Source organism: Lithobates pipiens, unplaced genomic scaffold (assembly GCF_037356315.1).
Source record: "Lithobates pipiens isolate NorthernLeopardFrog02 unplaced genomic scaffold, aLitPip1_a1.2 Scaffold_3, whole genome shotgun sequence".
NCBI classification, from domain to species: Eukaryota; Metazoa; Chordata; class Amphibia; order Anura; family Ranidae; genus Lithobates; species Lithobates pipiens.
In genome coordinates, this window is record NW_027507790.1 from 268,871,636 (window position 1) to 268,896,097 (window position 24,462).

At 44.1% G+C, this 24,462-nt stretch overlaps 1 protein-coding gene across 1 annotated transcript; it reads left to right on the forward strand.

The window, feature by feature from the left end:
* The first annotated feature begins 4,259 nt into the window (after positions 1-4,259).
* LOC143941144 (mitochondrial amidoxime-reducing component 1-like) lies at positions 4,260-22,834 on the forward strand. The gene is made up of 2 exons (XM_077463154.1): positions 4,260-4,381; positions 18,457-22,834. The coding sequence occupies exon 2, from the start codon at positions 18,493-18,495 to the stop codon at positions 19,516-19,518; it is 1,026 nt and encodes a 341-aa protein (XP_077319280.1). The 5' UTR covers positions 4,260-4,381; positions 18,457-18,492; the 3' UTR covers positions 19,519-22,834.
* The last annotated feature ends 1,628 nt before the right edge of the window (positions 22,835-24,462 follow it).

Consider the following 24,462-nt stretch of genomic DNA (forward strand, 5'->3'; position numbering starts at 1 on the left):
CTCTCGGTGACCCGAGCCCAGCCTATATCGAACCCTATTAGAACCTCTGGCTGAAATTGGTGCTTTCCAAAAAACAGCCCCCGCATTGGAATCCATGTGCCGTTGTCCTGAAAAATGACTGGCTGCATGACTAGGGGGGCGGAGGTGAATGGGGGGGTGCCTCCTGTGCGTCCTTAATGGTAATGGATAAGCCACCCTTGAAGGCCAGTATGGTGGTCTGAATTTATGGGAGGAGTCCGGGGGGTATTTAAGCAGACCACTCACCTGTGGTCTTTGTCGGTTACAGTGTGCGATACTCTCCCCCCCATTCCGCCTTTCAGGGCACTTCTCAGCACATTTCTCTCCACAATCATCCAATATTATCTTGGGTAGCTCCCTTTTTTGGCATACCGACCAGTAGAACAGGGCACACCCCAGGTCTATGTTATGTTGTAAGTCTTGTCGCGTGTTTATGTGGTTCATATCTGTCTCGGATGAAGGGCTTCGACCATGGATATATATATCTAAAGATATATATATATATATATATATATATATATATATATATATATATATATATATATATATATATATATATATACATATATATATATTTTTTTTTTTCAAGATAGGTGTGGTGAGCAGTACAACAGTTCCAGATAGAGTGCAAAAGCAATTAGACCATCCCAGTGGTCATATATAGAAGATTCAAATGAGGATTGCTGCACTTAAAATGTATCCAAACTAGACAAAGGTTACATGTTATATTCCAAATAGCTTATTTTCGGGTAAAGTACAGAACACCCTTCCTCAGGCTAGAACATCATCTGAATAACATACATGTTTCACAAGTGTAGCAGATGACATTTTGGACAAAGTGTCATTCATGTGTAAAGGTGTAAAGGTGTCCGGGTGTGCTCTCGGCTTGGAGGGGCACCACAGCTTGTGAAAGTGACCAGGGGAGGACTCTTCGGAGGAGGGCCAACAAGCTGGCATCCTGTGAAGTGCCTGGTTACTGAGTTGGGAAGGACATTGATGAATCCACGCTTTTTCCAGTACTACCAAGGAGACAGAGAACGTTCCAGGTACTGAGGAAAAAGGTTCCTGTTCACTTTCAGTTACAACTTGTTCAAGGTCAGAGATTTTACAAGTTCTGAATAAAAGTGCTGACTGCCATAATCTCTGGCTAGAGATTTGTTCAGCCTTGAAGCACCCAGCTGTGAGTGGCTACTCTCTGGGTGGTATTAGAGACTTTGTTATGTCTGCAGTTCAAGGTGCCTGAGTTCTCCACCCTTGTCCTTTGTTCCTATATGAGACTGTGTTGTTGCAAAATAAAACCTTTCAAAAGGATTTTATTGGTGTCAGCGTCCAAGTTGTTGGGTATCAACCCTGGGAACCCCTAGACGTGGAAGAACAAGCCAAGCGGAGGTAACCGGTAAGCCCAATAAGTCAAGGCCGCCCTACAAAGGGTTAAGGCCGCTACACAAGTATATATACATATCAATTAACTGATCAAAGAACCACTGAAGTAATTATCTAGTATCCATCACACGTGATTCTTTTAGTGTGTATTAGAATGATAGCAGACAAATGGCAATCACTCCTCATTCCAAGGAGAAGAAATTAACCTGTGCTGATATTTTTGTAAAAAAGGTAAATAAAACAAAATGAAATAAAATAAAACAAAACAAAAAACCTTAAACCTAAATCAACTATACAAATAAAGAATGTTACACTATCAATTATCCATTTAATAAACCATCACAGTAACTTGTTATCATATCTCTAAAATAGACAAATATGTATCATATCACAAAAATAAATGGAAATGAAAATCAGAATTCAAACCCCTAGGAATAAGGGTATCTAAGCGATGGATTCATTCTACTTCTAGTTTTTTTTTTTTATTCAATTCACAATCTCCTCCTCGGCTATTTTTCTTTACTTCATCAATTGCCATATATTTTAACTGTGAGAATGAATGTCCTTTTTCTACAAAGTGCCTGACCAGAGGTAACTGAGTCAATTTGTCCCTGACCGAATATTTATGTTGGGCGATTCGATCTTTAACCTTCTGAGTTCTCTCACCTACATAGAGTAAACCACAAGGACATTTGATAATATATATAACAAATGAAGATTGGCATGTAAAATAATTCTTAATTCTAATGCCAGTTCCTCTATGTGGGTGAGAAAATTTGGACCCCTTGATCATACAATTGCAATGAATACAGTTTAAACAAGATAATGTAGCAATAGGTTTAGGCGGAGAAAATTGATCTGTTCAAACTAAACGATCACATATAGTTCTCCCTCTACGGTAAGATGGTAAAGGAGGGGCACAGAACAACAAAATGGAGGGATAATTTCCTCTCGAAATGGGCCAATGTTTCTTTAAAATATTATATATTCTAAAAGAAAAAGAATGATACTGTGAGACAAACGGAATACGCTGACCAAATACTGTATTCCCATGCAATTGAGTTAAACCACTCCTTTCTTTCTGAACCATATAGAAGGGATATCCTCTCTGTGTTTATTTCTGTTCCATTTCTCCCAATCTAGTCTCCTGTGAAGCTGGATCAGTTACTATCCTAGTCACCCTGGAAAATTGGCTCCTAGGGATAGACTTAAATATACTTGGTGGATGAAAACTTTTAAAATTTGTTTTTTGCCAGTAGGTTTAGTATATAGATCACTTTGTATCCTCAAAGACATCTCTAGGAAGGAAACCTGTTCTTTACTCCAAACAATGTTAAATTTTAAACTAGGTAATAAATAGTAAATGTAAGTATGAAACAACATTAAAGTCTCATAGGTGCCCCCCCCCCCCCCCCCCATATGTAGCAAACACATCATCAATAAATCTTAACCAACAACAACAGTTTTGTTGGAACAAATTATTATTGTAAATAAATTAATTCTTTATCGTGTCCATAAATGCGTTTCCATATGGGGGGCAACATTAGAACCCATCCCCGGACCTCTACATTGAAGAAAAAAGGTGTCTTTAAAGAAGAAAATTTCCAGTAATTTTAACTAAAACATAATCTGTGCATGTTTGTAGGTTTTATTGCCAATCAAAAGATGGCAACATGCCTCTATTCCCAATTTATGAGGAATGATAGTATATAGGTTAGAGACATCTCAAGTGACAAATATAGACTCAGAATCTACCTTTATATCCGCAATTTAATTAAAAAAAATCTCCTGTATCCTTTATATAATATATATGATCTGGTGTTCACAATAAGAGGTGTCAAACATCTATAAAGATATTTAGCCAAAGGAGATGTAACTGAGTCTATACCTACCACTATAGGACGTCCCAGTGGATTAACAGAATCCTTATATATTTTAGGTAATATATACATAACTGGTGTGACTGGATATTTCCGAATCTAAAAATCTTTTTGTATCATCATCAATTAATTCTTCTCTCACAGCTTGTGTTAATAATAATATGGATGCCAACATGTACTGTGACATACTGAAGCAGAGCATGATCCCCTCCCTTCGGATGACTGAGCCACAGGGCAGTCTTCCAAGTTGGAATACTGCCCTTCAGCTCAGTCTCCGAAGGGAGGGGATCATGTTCTGCTTCAGTCCACCATGATAATGACCCCAAACACACCTCCAAGACAACCACTGTCTTGCTAAAGAAGATGAGGGTAAAGGTGGTGGAGTGGCCAAGCATGTCTCCACACCTAAACCCTATTGAGCATCTATGGGGCATCCTCAAAAGTAAGGTGGAGAAGCGCAAGGTCTCCACCATCCACCAGCTCTGTGATGTGATCATGGAGGAGTGGAAGAGGACTCCAGTGGCAACCTGTGAAGCTCTGGTGAACTTCATGCCCAAGAGGGTTAAGGCAATGCTGGAAAATAATGGTGGCCACACAAATTATTGACACTTTGGCCCCAATTTGGACATTTTTACTTAGGGGTGTACTCACTTTTGTTGCCAGTGGTTTAGACATTAATGGGTGAGTGTTGAGTTATTTTGATAGGACAGCAAATTTACAACGTTATATTAAAATATTTACAAAAATGTGAGATACTGAATATATATATATATATATATATATATATATATTTTTTTTTTTTTTTTTTTTTCAAGTTTTTTTACCTTTTACATTGCAAAGAACATAAAATGATTGCGAGATAGTATTGGCAATAGACAGTCTTGTTTGACTTAAAAAAAAAAAGAAATTACTTGGCACATGAATCTCATGACAAGGTAGGCTCAGTGTGAATGGTGAACTTTGCTCTGAATATGTCCCCGTCTGATGCTGGAGCTTTGAATCGCTGAGGCATCCACCTGCCCCATCCTGGGAAGAAGGAGGACATTGTGGATTCCACACTGTAGACTCTGCTCTGGCTTGCAGACACACAGAACATTGCGGTACGGTGAGATCTCTTTTTATTCTCTGCTATTACATGAATCCCCACTCCACCTAGAACTGAACTGAACTTGGAAAATTCTAGATTGACATTCAGGGGGCAGGCAGTGGGTGCCCCTAAGTGGGTCATCCTTATTTTACCCAATACAAGAAGCCCAGATATGGACAAGTTTCAGAAGTTAGTTGAATGTGATTTATTCACAACATGCACCAACAGAGATAATCTCAATAATAGAGAAAGGACTGACTTGAGAGCATTGATGGATGATCCATCCATCATGGTTTGCAATGCAGACAAAGGAGCAGCAGCAGTAGTAGTTATGAACAAGGAGACATATAGAGAGGAGGCTTTGAGACAATTAACAGATAGTAACACTTATAACACCTTAAAAAGTGATCCCTACTAAAAAATATAAAAGCATTCTTGCCCTAATAATTCAGAAGGGAGTGACCTCGGGAGCTTTCACTCCCAAAGAAGCAGAATCACTGGTCCCAGTGTTTCCTATACTGCCCATCTTCCACCACCTTCCAAAGGTCCACAAGGGTGTCACCCCAGTCTAGGGGAAACCCACTGTTTCAGGGATAGGTTCCCTGAATGAACACTTGGGAGAATGGGTGGATGCTCAGCTCCAACCCATTGTGCTCTCACTTGCAAGTTTTCTCAGAGATACCAATCATTTACTGGAGATTATAGATCTTTTTGTGTGGAAGAAGGAACTCATTTAGCTTACTTGTGATGGGACAGGTCTGTAATCATCCATACCTCATGATCTAGCCCTTAAAGCCGTATCCTACTGGTTGAAACGCTCCACCGATATGTCGGCTGACTTATGATCATTTATGTTGAAGGTACTGAACTATTTATTAGCACAACTACTTTTTATTTCATGAAGTTTTCTATCTCCAGACGTGTGGGGCCGTGATCGGAGAAAATTTTTTACCCTCATTGGTCAACCTTTTTATGAGTTTGTGGGAGAGGTATATAACCAATTTGATCTTCATATGCCATAGAGATATCAAAATTGATTTATTTTTGGCCTTTTTGAAATAAAATTCTTGTAATCTCCATTTTACTGGTTGCAGTAGTGATGAAACAATTAACTTTTTGGATGTCCAATTGGGTCATAGGGATGGAATGGTTTCATGTCAACTGTATAGAAAGCCATAAGTGGGCAATAGACTTCTACATGCCAGTTCCAGTCATCCTCACCACACAATTAGGGGCATCCCAGTGGGGCAATTTCTTAGATTGCGGGACATTTGTAGTAAGCAATCAGTTTTTGAAGAGGAATCTACAAAACTATTGTAACGTTTCCTCGAAAGGGGTTACCCTAGTTGGTCACTGGTTAGAGCATATGCCATAGCCTCCAAAAAAGAAAGGAAAGATTTGTTATCAAAACAGAAAAAAACTGACACTACAAAGAACGTAATCAACAAACATCCTTTCTTGACATTAGGATATAGTTTGGCGTTTAAACAAATCAAGCACATTGTCAGTAAGTACTTGCCTATACTACTACAATGATAGAATCTGTGTTCAACTTTTGGATACAGGGGTTAATATAGTGGCCAGGAGAGCAAAAACTCTGGGTGATCATTTATCGCCCAGTTTCTTTGCATCTAGGGACAATTTCACAAGATCCCTCACATGGCTTCACTGTAAGGGGAACTTTAAATGTGGTTCATGAGAATGTCCATGCTGTCCCCACATACTACGGGGTGACACGTTTTGTTCTTCGGTTGATGACAGACACTATGATATGGATACATTTTATAGCTTGTAACACAAGTTTCTTGATTTATGCCGTCACCCTGCAGTTCCCTGCAGTATGTGGGTAGGACTACCGGCATACCTAGAGATAGGTTCCGTGAACATTTGGCAGATATAAAAGGTGATAAATCCACCAATGTAGCCTGCCACTTTAACTGTAGACATGGAGGCAATTTATCATTTGTACAGGTACAAATAATTGAAAAGGTTAAAACTCCCTGGAGAGGAGGTGATGTGTTCTGCCTTCTCTGCAAAAGAGAGGTGTTTTGGATTTTTTAATATAATATTATTATTATATATATTATTATATAATATAATATATATTTAGAAGGAGTTAGACAATAACTATACTATTTCATCTTCTATATTTAGTGGATACTCTCTACACTACATGTTATTGTACATATGTTGGCATACTACCTGACAAATTCTCTTCCTCTTTGAGTGTGGGTATGTTTACCCACATACGAAGATGTTGTTTCTACAATTTGACTATATGCACAATTGATTTTATTATGTATGTTGAAAAGTTTCTGTTTTGTAAATTTTTTTGTATTTTGTTGTAACACCTTCTGTGGTTTGTGTGGATCTCGGTTCAGATGCTCCAAACCAAGGGTTAATTGGCATAATCAAGCACCATTTATTTGTCATGGTATTTTATAGTTGTACTTACTGGTGTTTGTTAGATTATGACTAAGCAAACCTTGATTCGTGAAACGCGTTAATAATGCTATGACTGCATAGAGGTCTCATGATGTATCTTGATGGATTTTTATCTTTAATAAAGTAATCATCACTGCTTCATACCCGGGAGAGCAGTCAACCTTCCACCATCCCTGTACTGAGTTCCCAGGTCTGTACACCTGCTGTGCCCATTACGAGGGGTTCCCACCATCCCTGTGCTACGTTCCCGGGTCTACACACCTACTGTGCCCATTATGAATGGTTTACACAATCTCTGTGCGAGTTCCCGGGTCTGTACACCTGTTGTGCCCACTATGAGGGGCTCCCATCATTCCTGCATTGAGTTACCAGGTCTGTACACCTGTTGTGCCCATTATGAAGGGGTTCACCATCCCTGTGCCAAGTTCCCAGGTCTGCACCCCAGTTGTGCCCATTATGAGGGGTTCCCATCATCCCCGTGCTGAGTTCCCAGGTCTGTACACCTGCTGTTCCCTTTATGAGGGGTTTCTACCATTCCTGTGCCAAGTTTCCAGGTCTGTACACCTGCTGTTCCCATTATGAGGGGTTTCTACCATTCCTGTGCCAAGTTCACAGGTATTCACACCTGCTGTGCCCATTATGAGGATCTCCCAGGTCAGTACATCTGCTGTGCCCATTATGAGGGGTTCCCACCATTCCTGTGCTGAGTTCCCAGGTCTGTACAACTGCTGTGCCCATTATGAGGGGTTCCATTATCCCTGTGCTGAGTTCCTGGGTCTGTCCACCTGCTGTGCCCATTATGAGGGGTTCCACGATCCCTGTGCTGAGTTTCCAGGTCTGTACAAATGTTGTGCCCATTGTGAGGGGTTCCACCACCCCTATGCTGAGTTCCTGGGTCTGTCCACCTGCTGTGACCATTATGATGGGTTCCACCATCCCTGTTCTGAGTTCCCAGGTCTGTACAACTGTTGTGCCCATTTTGAGGAGCTCCCAGGTCTGTACATCTGCTGTGCCCATTATGAGGGTTCGCACCATCCCTGTGCTGAGTTACCAGGTCTGTACAACTGTTGTGCTCATTATGAGGGGTTCCACCATCCTTGTGCTGAGATCCTGGGTTTGTCCACCTGCTGTGCCCAATATGAGGGGTTCCACCATCAATGTGCTGAGTTTTCCGGTCTGTACAACTGTTGTGCCAATTATGAGGGGTTCCACCATAATCCCTATGAGAGAACCAGACTGATGCCGCGTACACATGGTCGGAGAATCTGTCGGAATGCGTCTTATCGGACCGTGACGTCAGATAATCCGACTGTGTGTGGTATGCATCGGACTGATTCCGTCCGAATCTCCGTCGGACCCAATTTTCCAACATGTTGGAAATATTTCCCGACCAACTGGGCCGGTCGGACGTAATCCGATCATGTGTAGAGAATTTTGATCGGACCAAGTGCCACGCATGCTCAGATCAAATTCCTACATCAAAGCTATTGGCTACTAGCCTGAATGTAGTCCCATCGTAACGAAATTACGTCATCACGTTCTGAAAGATCGGATTTTTCGACAACTTAGTCCGACCGTGTATATGCAACAGTTTCGGACACAATCCGTCAGACTAAATCTGACGGACAAAATCCGACGGATTTGGTTGGCAGAATCTCCGACCGTGTGTACAGGGACTAAGGAACATCACCGTCACCATGCATGCAGCCTTTTATCAAAAAATATATTTGATCTGAAAATCTAGGGGAGTAAAGCAAGGACAGAAAGGAAGCCGCACAACCCAAGATCAACCAGCAGCAGCTACAGAGTCCTGATATTCCTCCACACCCTTATCCAGGCCTCCCGCTGCCACCTGTCTTTCTCAAGACCCTGAATCTTCCCAACTTTACCAAAATGTCCTGCATCACCACTTCGACAGGAAGGATTTTACTCCGTAAGGATAACTGACACCTTCCACTCCATGTGAAATAACGGACTACTAGACTAACTAAAAAAAGTGTTTCCAAATCATAATCCCGACGAGTCTTTAATGCCCCCTACACCCACTCTGCATAACTCCAATGGGGGAGGAAGAGTATAGCCCTCCCCACCTTTTTGTACACCTCTATATTAAAAGGGCACTGAAGTAGAAAGTAATCCTGTGACTCCACCGCTCCTCCACACTCCACTCTCGGGCAGCCCCGATCACTCAGAGAAAGAAACTTCAAGTTGCGCTTCACATATAGTTTTCCATGAAAAGCAAGCCAAGCCTGATCACTAAACTTCATTGGGATTCTCTCCAAATTAATCAATCGCAAACCCACCCCCAAAATCAGGCTTGGGCAATCCCTTAAGGCCAGTGGCTCACAAAAAGCTCATGATCAAGAAGTTTCCTTGGAAGAGATCTGACTTACCACTGCCGAAGCATTTTCAAACACGGGGCAAAATAAGCCAGGAGCTCATCATGTTTGACCCTCAGGCCTTTCACTGGCCCACCTTTTTCCCAGTCTTACAGAAAGGGCCTAAACCAGGACTGGAAAACACCCACCCACCCAGGCAGTCTCTCCGCCAACATGTTACCAAGATTGTACTTCACTAACAGAGAGAAAAAGACTACAGGGTTTATCATCCCTAGACCACCCTTTAGGAAGGTAAGCCACATTCCTTGTGATGAAGTTTATTTTGTTCCCCCATAAGAGATGGAAGAAACAACCATAGACCCTGGTATAGAGAGAAACTGGCAAAGCACAAACAAAACTGAGATACAGAAAAATCGGAATCAGGTAAGTCTTGATCAGATCAACCTTTTCCCTCAAGGAAAGCCACCAACCTTTCCTGCTTGCCACCTTGGCATCGGCATTCTTCAGCCTGGTCACCCAATTTGCATGACCATAGTCACCTGGGCCAAATTCAATGCTTAGAACTCAAATTTTTTGTTGGGGCTCCAGGAAGTCATCTGGGAAAACAAAGCTCTCACCTTTCACACCTATCCAGAAGGCTTCACGCTTGTCCTGGTTGACCTTTGAACCTGATTCTTCTGTATAATGCTTTATCACTGAGACCTCCCCAGTCCTAGAGAAAAAGACAGAAACGTCATCAGCATAGGCCACAACCTCCAAAGGAGGCTCACCAGCGATGCACAAAGGTACCCCACACAATGGTCCACTCTCTAGCCTTCTAATGAAGGGGTCAATTGCAAACACATATAGCAGAGGACTCAATGGACATCCCTGATGCACACCCGAGCTGACCACACAGGGCTGCCCGACCCAACCATTAACCAGAGGAAAGCTTTCCGCCCCTTTGTAAAAAATCTTGAGCCAAGCAATGAAACCCGCCTCCAGGCCATATTTGCCAAGAAGGAGCCATAAGTACTCATGATTAACTCGATCAAAGGCCTTAGCCTGATCCAATGTCAGCAAACATTTACCCCAACCAGCTGCCCTACAACGCTTCAAGTCCTACCGGTGTTAGCTGTGCTAGCTGTATGGTAGTACAGCTAACACCACTGAGAAAGCGCTTCTACTCTCGAGCGAGCAGTGCTGGTGGTGGGATAACAAACTGCCTGCTGCTGGTGATAATCGCCAGAAAAAAATCTTTGCCAGTATCTTTCTATCGACATAAAACTACTAATTTGGCGCCAATTCCCAATCCTCGAAGGATCTTTACCATTTGACCGAAGAATCACTGCAGATTGCCTCATGGAAGGAGGGAGAGAACCCTCATGCAAACAGCCATTAAAAATCTCCACAAGGTAGGTAGCCAGGATCGTCTTAAAACATTTATAAAATTTGGCTGTCAAACCATCTGGCCCTAGCGTTTTCTTGATGGCTAGTTTATCAATAGCCTGGATTACCTCATCTACAGTGATTTCATCTGTCAAATTCATCAAAGGAACATTACTTTCTAGACCTGGTGTAGAGTCTAAAAACTCAACATCCTTGTCCGATCAAGGTTCCTCCCTCTCAGGAGATCGGCATAGTATGACTTGACAACCTCCAGGATCCCCGACCTAGACTTCGTCAGAGAGCCTGTTCTGTCCTTCAGGCCATTGACTGTCTTAAGCACTATGCTCTGTTTACAGGTCTGGTAAGGGTCAGGAGAATGATATTTCCCGTAATCCCTCTCCTGAACCAAAGAGGCGTGCCATATTGATGTCTCCTAAGGAGGAGCTTCACCTCAGAGATCGCCACAGAATCTGCTGCATTCAAAACAAGGTGGTCAAGTTTCCTCCACAAAACGCTGGTAGGTGATATACTTATCTTGCTGCTTCTTTACTTCTATTGCCTTGAAAAGCCAAACAGTCCACTGTTCTACAAGCTCCCACCATTCTGACTAAAGCCCCATACACACTATCAGATTTTCTGCTGATTTTTGTATTCAGATTTACCAAAACCATGTAGTGCAGGGGCCTGCCTGATTACATACAAATTGAAATTCCAAAGGTTTGATCTCATATTACATGGTTTTGGGAAATCTGAAGGAAAAAATCAGCAGAAAATCTGATGTGAGTGTGTATGGGGCCTTACTGTTGCAAAAGTCTAGAATCATTATCCGTGCTGGAAAAAAAAATACTCAAAGCATTGTCTTACTCTCTCATCTTACAGGATGGCCGAATTCAATCTCCAGATACCCCTCCCCTAGGTGACATGTCTGAGGCATTCAGAGTTACAGATAGAATACAGTGATTGGAAAACTCCATTGCCTGACACATGTGCTAAAAAAGTAGAGTCTCCCCTTAAAAAAAAAAAACTATCTATCCTACTCTGACTATTACCTCACTGAAAAGTGAACCCTGTGCTGTCTGGGCAGCACTTAATGTGCATAACTACGAGACCTGCTTCCCTAACTATCGCATTAAGAAAAAGGCTGTTATAGCCCAACTTATCTCTGAAACCTCTCCTGTCTTTAGACTTAGTAATGGAGTTGAAATCACCTCCAAAGATAACCTGCTGGGCTGTAAAAAGAAAAGGCTTAATCTTTGTAAAGAGGCATTTCCTGTCCCATTTCATCTGGACACCATAGATATTAATCAGGCGCAGGTCCTGCCCCTCACAGAGACGTTCAAGACCATGCATCTCCCAATCTCTACCTCAATTACCCACTGGCACATTACCAAACCAGAAAAAAGGACTGCAACCCCGCTGTAAGGCTCGGCCGCAAGAGAGCAAAAGGAGGGGCTACGTCTCCACTCCTTCTTTGCCAGATGTATATCGGCCAGACTACTAAGATGGGCCTCTTGCAAAAACAAAATGTAAGCATCAAACTCCCTGAGCAAAAATAGGGCCATATGATGAGCACTTACTGATCTTAAGCTTGCAACCTTAATGGTTGCCACTTTTAATGGAGTGGGAACTGCCATCAGGTTAATTGAGGCAGCGTTTCTTCGCCTGACTACTCCCTCTTCCTGGAGAACCAGCACATTTCATTGCATCCTGGGACTCATCATCCATAGAGGATGTTGTACTCAACAAGTCACATTCACCTGACACTGAAAGGTCTGTCCATGACAGGACCTCAAGGTTTGGTACATTCCCTAGATGGGGATGACAAGATTTCAAAAAGTGACCTGCCTGGCCACAATAAAGTCACAGTCTCTCCCTCCTCCTAAAGGTTCTCTCATCCGCAGAGAGACCCGTGAAACCCAAGTGCACGGGTTCACCTTCGCTGCCCGACTTGGTACCAGGAGGCATGGGGGGGAGGGAGGCACGGGTGAGACTGAAAAGCTTGGAGACAAACGTACAGGAGGCTTCCACAAGCGCTCCTTAAAAGTCAATGAGGATGGCAAACGTGATCAACTTCTCCAGCTCAGTGGGTATATCTCGGGCTGCTATCTCATCCTTGATGGCATACGAGAGACCATGAGAAAAAGCAGCCACAAGGGCATCATTGTTCCATGCAACCTCTGCTGTCAGAGTACAGAATTCAATGGCGTAGTCGGCAACAGTTCTCGTACTCTGTTTGATGGACATGAGGCACTTGGCAGCAGAAGCGGAGTATGCGGGAATGTCAAATACCCTTTTAAACAAAGCCACAAACTCAGGGTAACTCAAGACAACAGTTTTTTACATCTCCCATAGAGGGTTTGCCCAGGCCAAAGCTCTCTCAGAAAGAAAAAATATCACGAAACCTACTTTGCTTCTGTCTGTGAGAAACGCCTGGGGCAGCATCTCAAAGTATATCTCAAACTGGTTGAGAAACCCTCTGCACTGGACTGGATCACCCCCAAATCACTGGGGAAGCGGGGGCCGAACCAGACATACCTCTTATAGAGGTAATACTCAAGGCGGGTGCCTGCAAAGAGACTGGAGCAGCAGCAGGATCAGCCTGCAACATAGGTTGTATCAGAGTGGCCACAGAGGGAGATTCTAGGTGAGCCATGCGACTCAGGAGCATTTGTAACGCCATGGCGAACTGATCCATGCAATGATCCAGTTCATCTAATCTGGAAAAAATATTACCAACAAGTGGATTGACTGCATCTGAATTCATGGCCTTCGCCTACTGTCAGAAACCATGAAAACAGACCAAGACAGAAGTACAGTTAAATCACACTTGTTTAATAATAAAAGTAAAAGAACAAACGTAGTCAAAACATAGCCAAAGTTCAGTAACCGGAATGGATAGTCAGCCAAGCCAGAAGTCAGGGATCAATGTAGTGGAACAGCAAGCAGGATCTGGAGCCAGAAGGAATGTCAGCAAAGCCAGTCTTTAAAAAGGAACGCAAGAGATGTTTTTTGTGATGTTGACCAAGGCGAAGGCAGAGCTCCTCTGGACTGGACGGCTTAAGTAGGACTGACGAATAGGATATCAACAGCTGAGTAACTGTGGAGAGAGATGGGAGCTGGCAATTAGCTGACAGCTGAGTGGCCAGCTCAGAGAAGGAAAGAGTGAGCCCAGCCCTGACAGAAACACCGAAGGACTGTACTTTATGGTTTGTAGTCCATATTGCTACATCCTCCCCCCCACTTTGGTCCCTAAAGACAGAACACAACTTGTGGAATCACTTTACTACATCATGAGACTGGATGATTAATCATCTAACAAACTAGAAGTTGCAACAGCTAATAACTGACCTAACGAAGGTTCTTATAACAGCAAATTATATACATCATCGGGAAAAGTCATAATAATTTTATGACAGGCCAATAACAAGTTAGTGGCCCACCCAGTAGTGTCAGGAGGAGGATCAAGGTCATCCTTTACTAAAAGTTTGGTAAAGGAGGCGAATGCTTGACTGGAACGTTGAGCAGTGGGTATAAGTTCATCAGAAATTTTCTCCAAGGGTATCATATGTCAGTCTTTTTGGAGGGCATATCCTCTGTCTCAACCTGGAATGGATATCTTCCATCGACTCTGGTTCCTGTTCTGTTTCCCAAAAACTGCACTCAGCTTCGGGCTCAGGTTTTACTTTGGGCTCAGGTTCTGATTCAGGGACTGTCTCTCTCTATGAGATACTAGTAGGGGGAATGAGAGCATCAGCTTCACTAGACACTTCACTGGGTTCTAGCTTGACCTCCTTATCTCCCCTGGGTGTGTGAGAATCTAATGCCTTGTTGTCAGGCAATTGGGAACCTGTCCTTTGACAGTCTTCTTCCTCAGTATCAGGGGCAATGGAATCATCTTCCAGAGGAGGAACCCACAGCCAATCAAAAGTTAATTCCTCATTGTCACTTTCCTCTTCAGGGAGCGCTGGTGGACAAGTTTTCCTGGCCCTAGGCCTCAGCGTTGGGCACTGATATGCATCTAAGCAAGGGGTTGAGGGTACTCAAATGGCCTGTGATATGGGCAGCAAATGGTTTTGATGCCAAGTATTGAGAGGGCCAGTCATCCCTTCAGGCCGGATCTGATACACTGGGAGCCCAGATAATCATTTACAAACAATGTAGGGTTGGGAACGCCATTGATCAGCCTGCTTATGCTTTTTTGGTACCAATAGATTGCGCAACAACACTCGATCTCCAGGTTGCAAATCCTAAACCCTCACTCTAAAGACCTGCCCACGCACGACTGACTTTTCCGGCGGACTAGGTCCTGGAGGATGCTGGGATTGTGACATCATTAGGGGTGGGGCACCACATGACATCACCCGGTGGCCCCCGCCCTTTGTCCCTATATAAGTCACCGCACAATGAGTCCCCAGCATTACAGCTGGAGAGAGCATTGTGTCAACATCAGAAGAAGGAAGAAGAGAAGAAGAAGCAGAAGGTGGCAGCGGCGACAGTCGCTGTTACAATCACCGGACAGGAGGATGCAAACTGCCCTTTATCCCCACACTTGTTACATAGCTTTGGCTGGCCCGGGTAGAAGGTGGTCAGCCTGTCTCTCCCCAGGAAAGCTAAGGATTTCAGATGCTGGACAACATTATTAATGATTTTTAATTTAACTGCCCAGACCACCCCCTGTCTATATTCCCATCCATATTCCCCGATCATCCAAAATAATTTTTACGGGGCTCAGGACGTCTCCATACCTCCTCAACCATACAGATAAATTACCTTGTGGTATGCGGACAAGAATTGTCACCATTTTAATGAGTGGCTGGCATGATTCAAGCTTGGTGATGAGCCTTCTTCAGTCCGGCAGGCCCCTGCACACATGCTCATATTTGCTCATATTTCTCCCAAAATATGTCCAAAGACAAATAGTAATAGTAGTAATAAAGGACAAATAGTACTCACAGGAACCGGCCAGACTGATCAGGGCGAAGATATGCGTGGGCCTAAACCCCATCTGCAGAATCCTATCCACCACTCCCCTCCTATGTGGAGGAAGATCCCCACCCTCCCATCGAAGCTGCACAACATTCCTCCTTTTAAACAGGGAGGAAGATAAAACATTTCCAAGCTCCTGCTTGCTCCCCCTTCCCAGATCCTGTTGCAGCAGCACCAGCATATTCTTTTCTTACAGACACACCAATTGCAGCATTGTCCTTAGACACAATCAATCAAACCTGCTGACAGGGAGTCTGATTCAGCTGGGATAGCAGTCTTTGGATCAACAGAGGCAGGACCTGCCCTCTCCCCCTGCTTTGAACACTCAGCTTCTTTCCTGGGTTCAAGCACAGTCCTATCCACTGCAGATTCCTGGAGAGTTGTAGCACTACTGCTCCCAGCATCTCCTCCACAATTTCAGGAACAGCCGCTGTGTCTGGTCCAGGCAAAGCCACTGTATTGTGCATGGCGCTCCTCTCTGCAGACTCTTCCCCCAGAAGCTGACAGTTACTCTCACAAATTCCATCTGAAGCTTTGTTTTTAGCAGATAAATCAGACTGAATTGCATGTTGTACATTGTCTATGGGTCGGGGCTGACTGTCCATATCACTACAGACCTCAGCAAGCCCTTTGTCATTAATAAAGTTCACATCACCATCCTCCATACACACTATACCTGCTTGCTGTGCTGTTACCTCTGCAATGTCATGGCTGACAGTGAGATCTGACTTTCTCCCAGTTTCTACAGACTTTATGGTGGATCTTGCGCTCTCCACATGTCAAGGAATGGTGTCCATCTCCTCAACATCATCTGAGGAATCCGCATCCAAAGGGGATTCCAGCTCAGTGATAAACTACAGCATGCCAGTACCTCCCTCAACCTCCTGCTCAGATGTTCCATATTGCTGCTGTAGAGGGAGGGGGACAGAGGCCTCTGCCATTGAGGTCTCAGCAGATGCCTGAGGTGTTGAAGAGTGGAGATCATCCTCCGGGCCCACTTTCTCACTCTCTGATGACTCTGTCTGTACCTGAATCTCCTCATTGATTGGGTAATTCTCCATGCAGGAAGCGGCTCCTCTCCTCATTCGGCTGACCCGTCCCTCGTTTCTTTATTTCTCCTTAAATATTCTGTTATTCTCCTTCAGAGAGCTTACCAGTCCTTTCTGCTTTCTCACAGCTTGCCCAAGTCTTTCAACCCAGGCCTCAGAGCTGGTCTTTTATTTACTGTATACTTTGGCACAAATCTGTTTATTCTTCCTAAATGCAGCCACCAAAGCTACCAATTTCTCCTCTTCTTTCTCAATCAGTTTCAGCTTACTGACAACCCCCTGTCTAAAGGCAGACAGGGGCTCATATCTCCTTTGGCCAGGCCTAGTATCTTCCACAGGCTGAGGCCAATCCACAGGCCTATCCAGGGGGTCCCCTCTCTGGGTCCACCCCAGGATTCAGCATCCCTCCTGGGGCAGAGAAGCAACTCTAGTCCCCGGTGTCTTGAAACGCACAAGCTAAGGAACCAGCAACCTCACCCCTCACTGTCAAGGAGCAGAATGTCAGTTTCTCACCATCCCTGTGCCGAGTTCCCAGGTCTGTACAACTGTTGAGCTCATTATGAGGGGTTCCCACCATCCCTATGCTGAGTTCCCAAGTCTGTACACCCGCTGTGCTCATTATGAGGGGTTCCCAGCATCCCTGCAAGCCCCAGGTCTGCACACCTGCAGTGCTCTGTAATACTCTTTATTTGCACTTTGTTCATTTTTCAGGATAAGATTTTAGGGACTCCGGTCCAAGTTTAACAGAATGCCAGGGGGAAGAATGTGAAACTAGTTTTGGCCTGTTCAATTGGTTATTGAAAAAACAAATGCTGACTATTAACGTTTTTGGGTGATAAAACCAGAGATTGCTGATTCCAGGAATATTTGCCTCCTGGGGGGTCAGGAAGGATATTTTCTCCCTGTTGGAGTAGATTGAAATATACTTTATAAGGGTTTTTTGCCTTCCCTTGGATTACCTGTGGGTAAAGGGCGGGGGTCTCCAACCCTTTCAGTACAAAAGCCACATTGTATATTTTACAAATAAATAATTTTCATCCTTAATAATAAATTAATGAAAACGTTTTACTTTATCTTTTTTGGAAACAGCATGTTTTAGAACAAAAGAAACAGGACTTCAGGAAAATTAAGTTACATCAGTCCCCCCATACATCAGGATCCACCATAGGAGTCCCCTTTTACATCAGGGTCCACCTTAGGAGTCCTCCCTCACATTGGGGTACCCATCAGAATCTCACCCCTTACATCGGGGTCCCCATCAGATTCCCCCTTTACATCGGGGTCCCCATCAGATTCCCCATCAGAGTCCCCCCCTCCTTTACATCGCAGGCCCCATCAGAGTCCCCTCCTCCTTTACATCAGAGTCCCCTCCTCCTTTACATCGGGGGCCCCATCAGCATCCCCCCCCCCTTTCCATCGGGCTCCCCAGCAGCACACCCTTCCCCTTTACATTGGGGTCCCCATCAGAGTCCCCTCCCCTTTACATTGGGGTTTGCCATCAGAGACCCCTCCCCTTTACATTGGGGTCCCCAGCAGCATCCCCTCCCCTTTATATCAGGGTCCCCATCAGAGTCCCCTCCCCTTGCATCTATTTTATTATTCGCTTCCTGTATTTTACACTGATAAAGGAGGTGCAGTATTGATAGCCAATGAGGCATCCACAGCATTGTGCAGTAATCTAACACTGGGAGCTTCCTGACAGGAGGGTGGAGCAGAGTGATGACTGTTGTGGTAATGCTTCTTGACTGCCCAATCAGCAGCCTGCAAAGTGTGGTTACACTGTTTTGGCTGCTGAAATGCAAGACTAGCTAAGAGAGATCACTTTAGTTAATTTGCATTTTGTTCAGCTTTAGGTCTTTTGTTACAATGATAATATGTTGACGAAATTTCTGTCATTCTAGGGTTTGACAGTGAAACTGTGACCTCAGCCTTTGACCATGCGGAATTTTCTTCACTCCTTTGTTTCAAGCATCTCTGGAGCTGTGCAGGACTTTCCACATCATAATTTACCGCTGCTCTTTGCAGCTGGCCTGAGCATCACTGCCATCGCCTCCTGGGTGTGGTGGAAGAAAAATCAATGGCAGCTGTGTCAGGTGGGCACGGTGTCACAGCTACTCATATACCCCATTAAGTCATGCCGCCCTATCTCTGTTCAAGAGGCTGAATGCCTAGAGTTTGGTTTGAGGAATGGGGAGCTAAAAGATCGGCACTGGCTGGTGGTGACCAAGGATGGTCACATGGTGACGGGCAGGCAGGAACCACGAATTGTCCTTATCAATGTGAATAAGCTTGGATACTCTCTTTGCCTTGATGCTCCTGGAATGGAGAAGATAATGGTGCCCTTTTCTCAGCCAAAGACCAACAAGGTGTTGGACTGCCGGGTCTTTTCAACTGACATCCAAGGCCGTGACTGCGGAGATGATGTGTCTCGGTGGCTCACCACGTATTTTCAAAGCAACCAGCCATACCGATTGGTGCACTATGAGCCTGGGGTCATGAAACCGCGAAAGTCAAAGGATCGGGAAATACTATTCCGGGACAAAGACATCATTCCCTACTCAAATGCCGGCCCTGTCATGCTCCTTTCTGAAGCATCCCTGGAGGACCTGAACAAGCGCTTAGAGAAACCAGCCACTATGCTACATTTCAGGCCCTGCATTGTGGTGTCTGGATGTGAGGCCTTTGCTGAAGATGGCTGGCATGACGTGATAGTGGGCAGCACAAGGCTGAAGGGTGTCATGGCTTGTGGCCGTTGTCATATGACCACAGTGGATCCGGATACTGGAGTCATGAGCCGGAAGGAGCCTCTGGAAACACTGAGGACCTTTCGAATGTGCGATTCCTCTTTGAGACACCACTACAAGAACTCTCCGCTTTTTGGCCACTACTACGGAGTGGAGCAAACCGGGAAACTGAGTGTGGGAGATCCAATCTACGCGTATGTCAAGGTCTGCAAAGTTTGAAGTTAGTTCCTTACAGTGAAAAATCTTTGACCAAGTAAATCAACTGAAGTCCAATAAAATTATTGATAAAAACTTGCTGAACTAACTTCTGTTTTGTTTAGGAAATGTAATAATGGTGTCAATGGCGTCACCAAGGCCAAATTTTCTTTTAAATGTAACCACTTCCAGACCAGCGACGTACCCGTACGTACTTTCAATGGTTATACTGCGGCGATGTCTGCAGCTGCCGGAGGTCGGCTCTCTTGTAAAAACAAAGCTAGCGGCTAACTAGCCGTTGGACTGCATTTACGAGCAGCAGGAGGGGACATCTTTCGCAGCTTGCTCGGGCTCTCCCGTCCCATCGGAAGACTCGAGCAACTGGACAGCCAAATAAAGACTGGATCAGCATAGATTGGTTCTCCACTATGGACATCACTTCCAGTTTACATTGATGTCAACAGCACAATTTTTTTTTTAAATCGAAAGCATTCGAAAACACCAATATTGGTGTGATCAAATGCTTTAAAACTCTCTATAAAGAGTACCTGTCACATGCCTATTGCTGTCACAAGGATGTTTACATCCTTGTGACAGCAATAAATTAAAGTGCCCCTGTCTCCTTGTGCTGCTCGAACAAACACGAACATACGTGCCGGTCCCACACACACACAAATAGCGATCGTCCCACACTTGTAAGGTATCACTGAGAACGGCAGATCATGGCCAGTAATTCTAGGACTAGAACTCCTCTGTACATCTAAAGTGGTAACCTGTAAAGGCTTTTAAAACGTCGACTATGGATAGTAAAATTTATGTTGTTTATCGTGGTGGCACAACTATGCGTAATTCTAAAGAGTGACTCGTTTTGTATCTATTTACTCAGCGTAATATAATTTTTTATATATTTTTTAAAAAATTTGATGTATTGTGTTTTTTTGCATTATAATAAAAAAATATATATATATATATTTTCCCACCCAAATTTTTTGGGGGTTGATAATTCTATGTTCTCTGTTTAACCACTCGGGTGAAAAAAAAAAAAATCTCAAATTTGTACCTTTTTCCATTATATGCATATCATTTACAGAAGCAAAATTTGTCAAGATTATGTGTAATGGCACCAACGTAGGTCTTTTTAGATGTTCCCCTTTAAATTCTTCCCTATTGATGATTATTTTATTCTGTTTTCAGTATATTCCTGTTTTAATCTCAAATAATGAATCAAAAATCATTTACAAATGTCTTTTGTCACATCTAATGATGCTATTGGTTGGCTATTTTAAACTTTTACAAGGAAGAACCAACTTAGCCTAGCCCAGCCTTTCTCAACCTTTTCAACACAGAGGAACCCTTGAAATAGTTCTCCAGTCTCGGGGAACACCTGCTAGAAATCTACAACACATGATACATTAGTGTGATGGTCAGTGGGAAGAATGGTCCTTACACTTGTGGTCATTGGGAAGAATTACCTCCTTACAGATAGTTAAAAAGATCAATGGTGTCGGTGGGAACTTATCTGAGAGGCAGAAATTGCCCAATGCTGAAGGAACCCCTACCAACCTCTGGAGGAACGCTAGGATTCCACAGAACCCTGGTTGAGAATTACTGGCCTAGCCCTATACAAAGCCCTAACGAGATATCTTAAAATCCAGACAGAAGAGATACTATGAAAAGAAAGTTTAGAAGTCTAAAGGAAAAATTGTTTAAGGTGGAGTGCACAGATTCATGTCCGTTTGTTGGAGTGCAAAGAGCCAGAGTAGCACCAGGGGATGTTTCAGAAGAGGCTGTGATGAACCACTTACCTGGAGTGGTATACATACACTATATTGTCAAAAGTATTGGGACACCTGCCTTTACACGCACATGAACTTTAATGCCCCCCCCCCCCCCCGGTCTCTTGGGTCTCCCCACTTAGGGACCCTTTTCTGAGGCCCAGATTTCTGTCCACTCTTCACTCCCAAGTGAGGTATGTTTTGAGCCTATTTTCTATCCATTATGTTCTACTACTGATTTAGCATGTGCTCATATTGTCTGCACATGCCATCTTTATATTATATACTATCAATATAGTTTGTAGTATATATTTATGTCTACAGTCTACTCATATGACTCCTACAGACTCGGACCTCCCACATCACCGGATTTTCCAGCTCTGGGTCAGGCTCATCTCCCAGTATTTTGTTGCTTCCCTTTTTGGTCTGCCGCCCTGGTGGTCATGGGTGCATCTGTCCCTTCCTGCCTGGCTCATCGTGTGGTCGGCGCAGCCATCTTTATTGTTATCACCCATATTTCTCCCCCTCATTTTTCATCCCTGATGTAAAGCATCAGGATACCTGTATATATATATATATATATATATATATATATATATATATATATATATATGTCAGTAAACAATGTTTTTCAAAATTATATAGTGCTTGTCTATGGACAAATCAATTTGTGTATGCATATATATTTTGTATTTACTTATATCTTTGTGAATTGTAGATTGCATAGATCTCTACACCACTTTCTCCTGACGAAGAGGAATTACGTCCTATAACCTTGAAACGCGTAGAGCTTTCCTATGTACATTTGCACATGATGTTGTAAATAGTGGTTTGAATATGTTTTTCTATCCATGACATCAATTTATCATGCAGTTTTGACAAAAGCTTTTATGTACTGATGTCTTTTAGAATTTGTATTAAAGTATATTTTTCTATACTTTATTGTCTGCATACACCATTTTTTGGAGTCATTGCCCTTTAAAGTCCCGTTAGAGGGGTTCTTTGTGTCTTTTTGAACTTTAATAGCATCCAAATCTTAAGCCTCGTACACGCGATCAAATTTTCGGACGACCGTTTTTTGTTGCGTGCTAGTCGAAAGTGAGGAGATTACTCACCATACGAAAATTTTCAGACTAGGGCTGCAGCGATTAATTGATATTGTCGATAATAATCGATAATGAAAATCGTTGTCAACGATTTTTATTATCGATTAGTTGGTCCGCACCTTCCGCCTGTATGTTCCTTGAAAAAAACCGAAATAAATCCTTTTCTCCTATCTCATCCTTCCTGTGTCCTCGGCGGCGCTCTGTGATCAGGCACGCACTCGCCGCTGCACGTCCGCGGCGCGCCTCTCCTCCTCGCTGATGTCACGTGACATTCACACAGATCTCAGCCCTGCCCGCTGCTGCCTCGAGGGAGAGAATCTGTGAGGAGGACACTGAGCCGAGCTGCACACAGAGTGTGAAAAAAAGGTAGCAGCTATCAGCAAGTTGTAAAAGCACACACAACATTCAGTGCCACATTGGTGTTTCTGCAGGGGGAGGGGAATAATAGTGCCCCATTGGTGTTTCTGGGGGGGAATAGTGCCCCATCATTGGTGTCCTTGGGAGGAGTAGCGCCTCCCGGGGACACCAATGATGGGGCACTATTCCCCCCCCCCCGGCTGAAACACCAATGTGGCTCTATTATTCCCCCCCCCAGAAACACCAATGTGGGAGGAATAACGCCCCATCATTGGTGTCAGTGGGGGGGAATAGTGTCACATCATTTGTGTCAGTGGGGGGAATAGTGCCCCGTCATTGGTGTCCGTGGGGGGGAATAGTGCCCCGTCATTGGTGTCCGTGGGGGGGAATAGTGCCTCGTCATTGGTGTTCATGGGAGGGAATAGTGCCCCGTCATTGGTGTCCGTGGGGGGGAATAGTGCCCCGTCATTGGTGTCCATGGGGGGGAATAGTGCCCCGTCATTGGTGTCCGTGGGGGGGAATAGTGCCCCGTCATTGGTGTCCGTGGGGGGGAATAGTGCCCCGTCATTGGTGTCCGTGGGGGGAATAGTGCCCCGTCATTGGTGTTCGTGGGGGGAATAGTGCCCCGTCATTGGTATCAGTGGGGGGAATAGTGCCCCTTCATTGGTGTCAGTGGGGGGAATAGTCCCCCGTCATTGGTGTCAGTGGGAAGAATAGTGCCCCATCATTGGTGTCAGTGTGAGGAATAGTGCCCCATCATTGGTGTCCCCGGGAGGAATAGCGCCCCTTCATTGGTGTCCCCGGGAGGAATAGCGTGTCAGTGAAAGGAATAGGTGTCAGTGGGAGGAATAGTGCCCCATCATTGGTGTCAGTGGGAGGAATAATGCCCCATCATTGGTGTCAGTGGGAGGAATAACACCCCATCATTGGTGTCAGTGGGAGGAATAGTGTGTCAGTTAGAGGAATAGGTGTCAGGGTGAGGAATAGTTCCCCATCATTGGTGTCCCCGGGAGGAAAAGCACCCCGTCATTGGTGTCCCCGGGAGGAATAGTGTGTCAGTGAGAAGAATAGGTGTCAGTGGGAGGAATAGTGTGTCAGTTAGAGGAATAGGTGTCAGGGTGAGGAATAGTTCCCCATCATTGGTGTCCCCGGGAGGAATAGTGTGTCAGTGAGAGGAATAGGTGTCAGTGGGAGGAATAGTGTGTCAGTGTGAGGAATAGTGCCCCATCATTGGTGTCAGTGGGAGGAATAGTGTGTCAGTGTGAGGAATAGTGCCCCATCATTGGTGTCCCCGGGAGGAATAGCGCCCCATCATTAATGTTAAATGTTTTTTATTCTGCAGTTTGAGTGTAACACTCAGTTTTTTCATGATTACTTTTAAATAAACGAAAAAATTGAACATTAAGTTTTTTTGTGATTTTATCCGATTAATCGAAAAAATAATCGGCCGATTAATCGATTATGAAAATAATCGTTAGTTGCAGCCCTATTTCAGACCACAGAATACAACATCGGAAGTGACGTAATGCGTTGAATTGTTTTGTATGTTCTTTCGTTTCTGAGCATGCGTAGTCTTCTTCTTACAATTTTTTCATATGAAAACTATACTAATTAAACGAAAATCAGACGTTGAGTTCACGTAATCTTATAGTCTGCACTTCCAATTTTACTAGTACGAAAAATACGGAATCGGCTGTCAAAAGCACCATACTAACGATCCGAAAATCGGC

What these genes read in the sequence shown, in the direction of transcription:
- LOC143941144 (XM_077463154.1), top strand. Translation starts at nt 18,493, where the DNA reads ATGCGGAATTTTCTTCACTCCTTTGTTTCAAGCATCTCTGGAGCTGTG.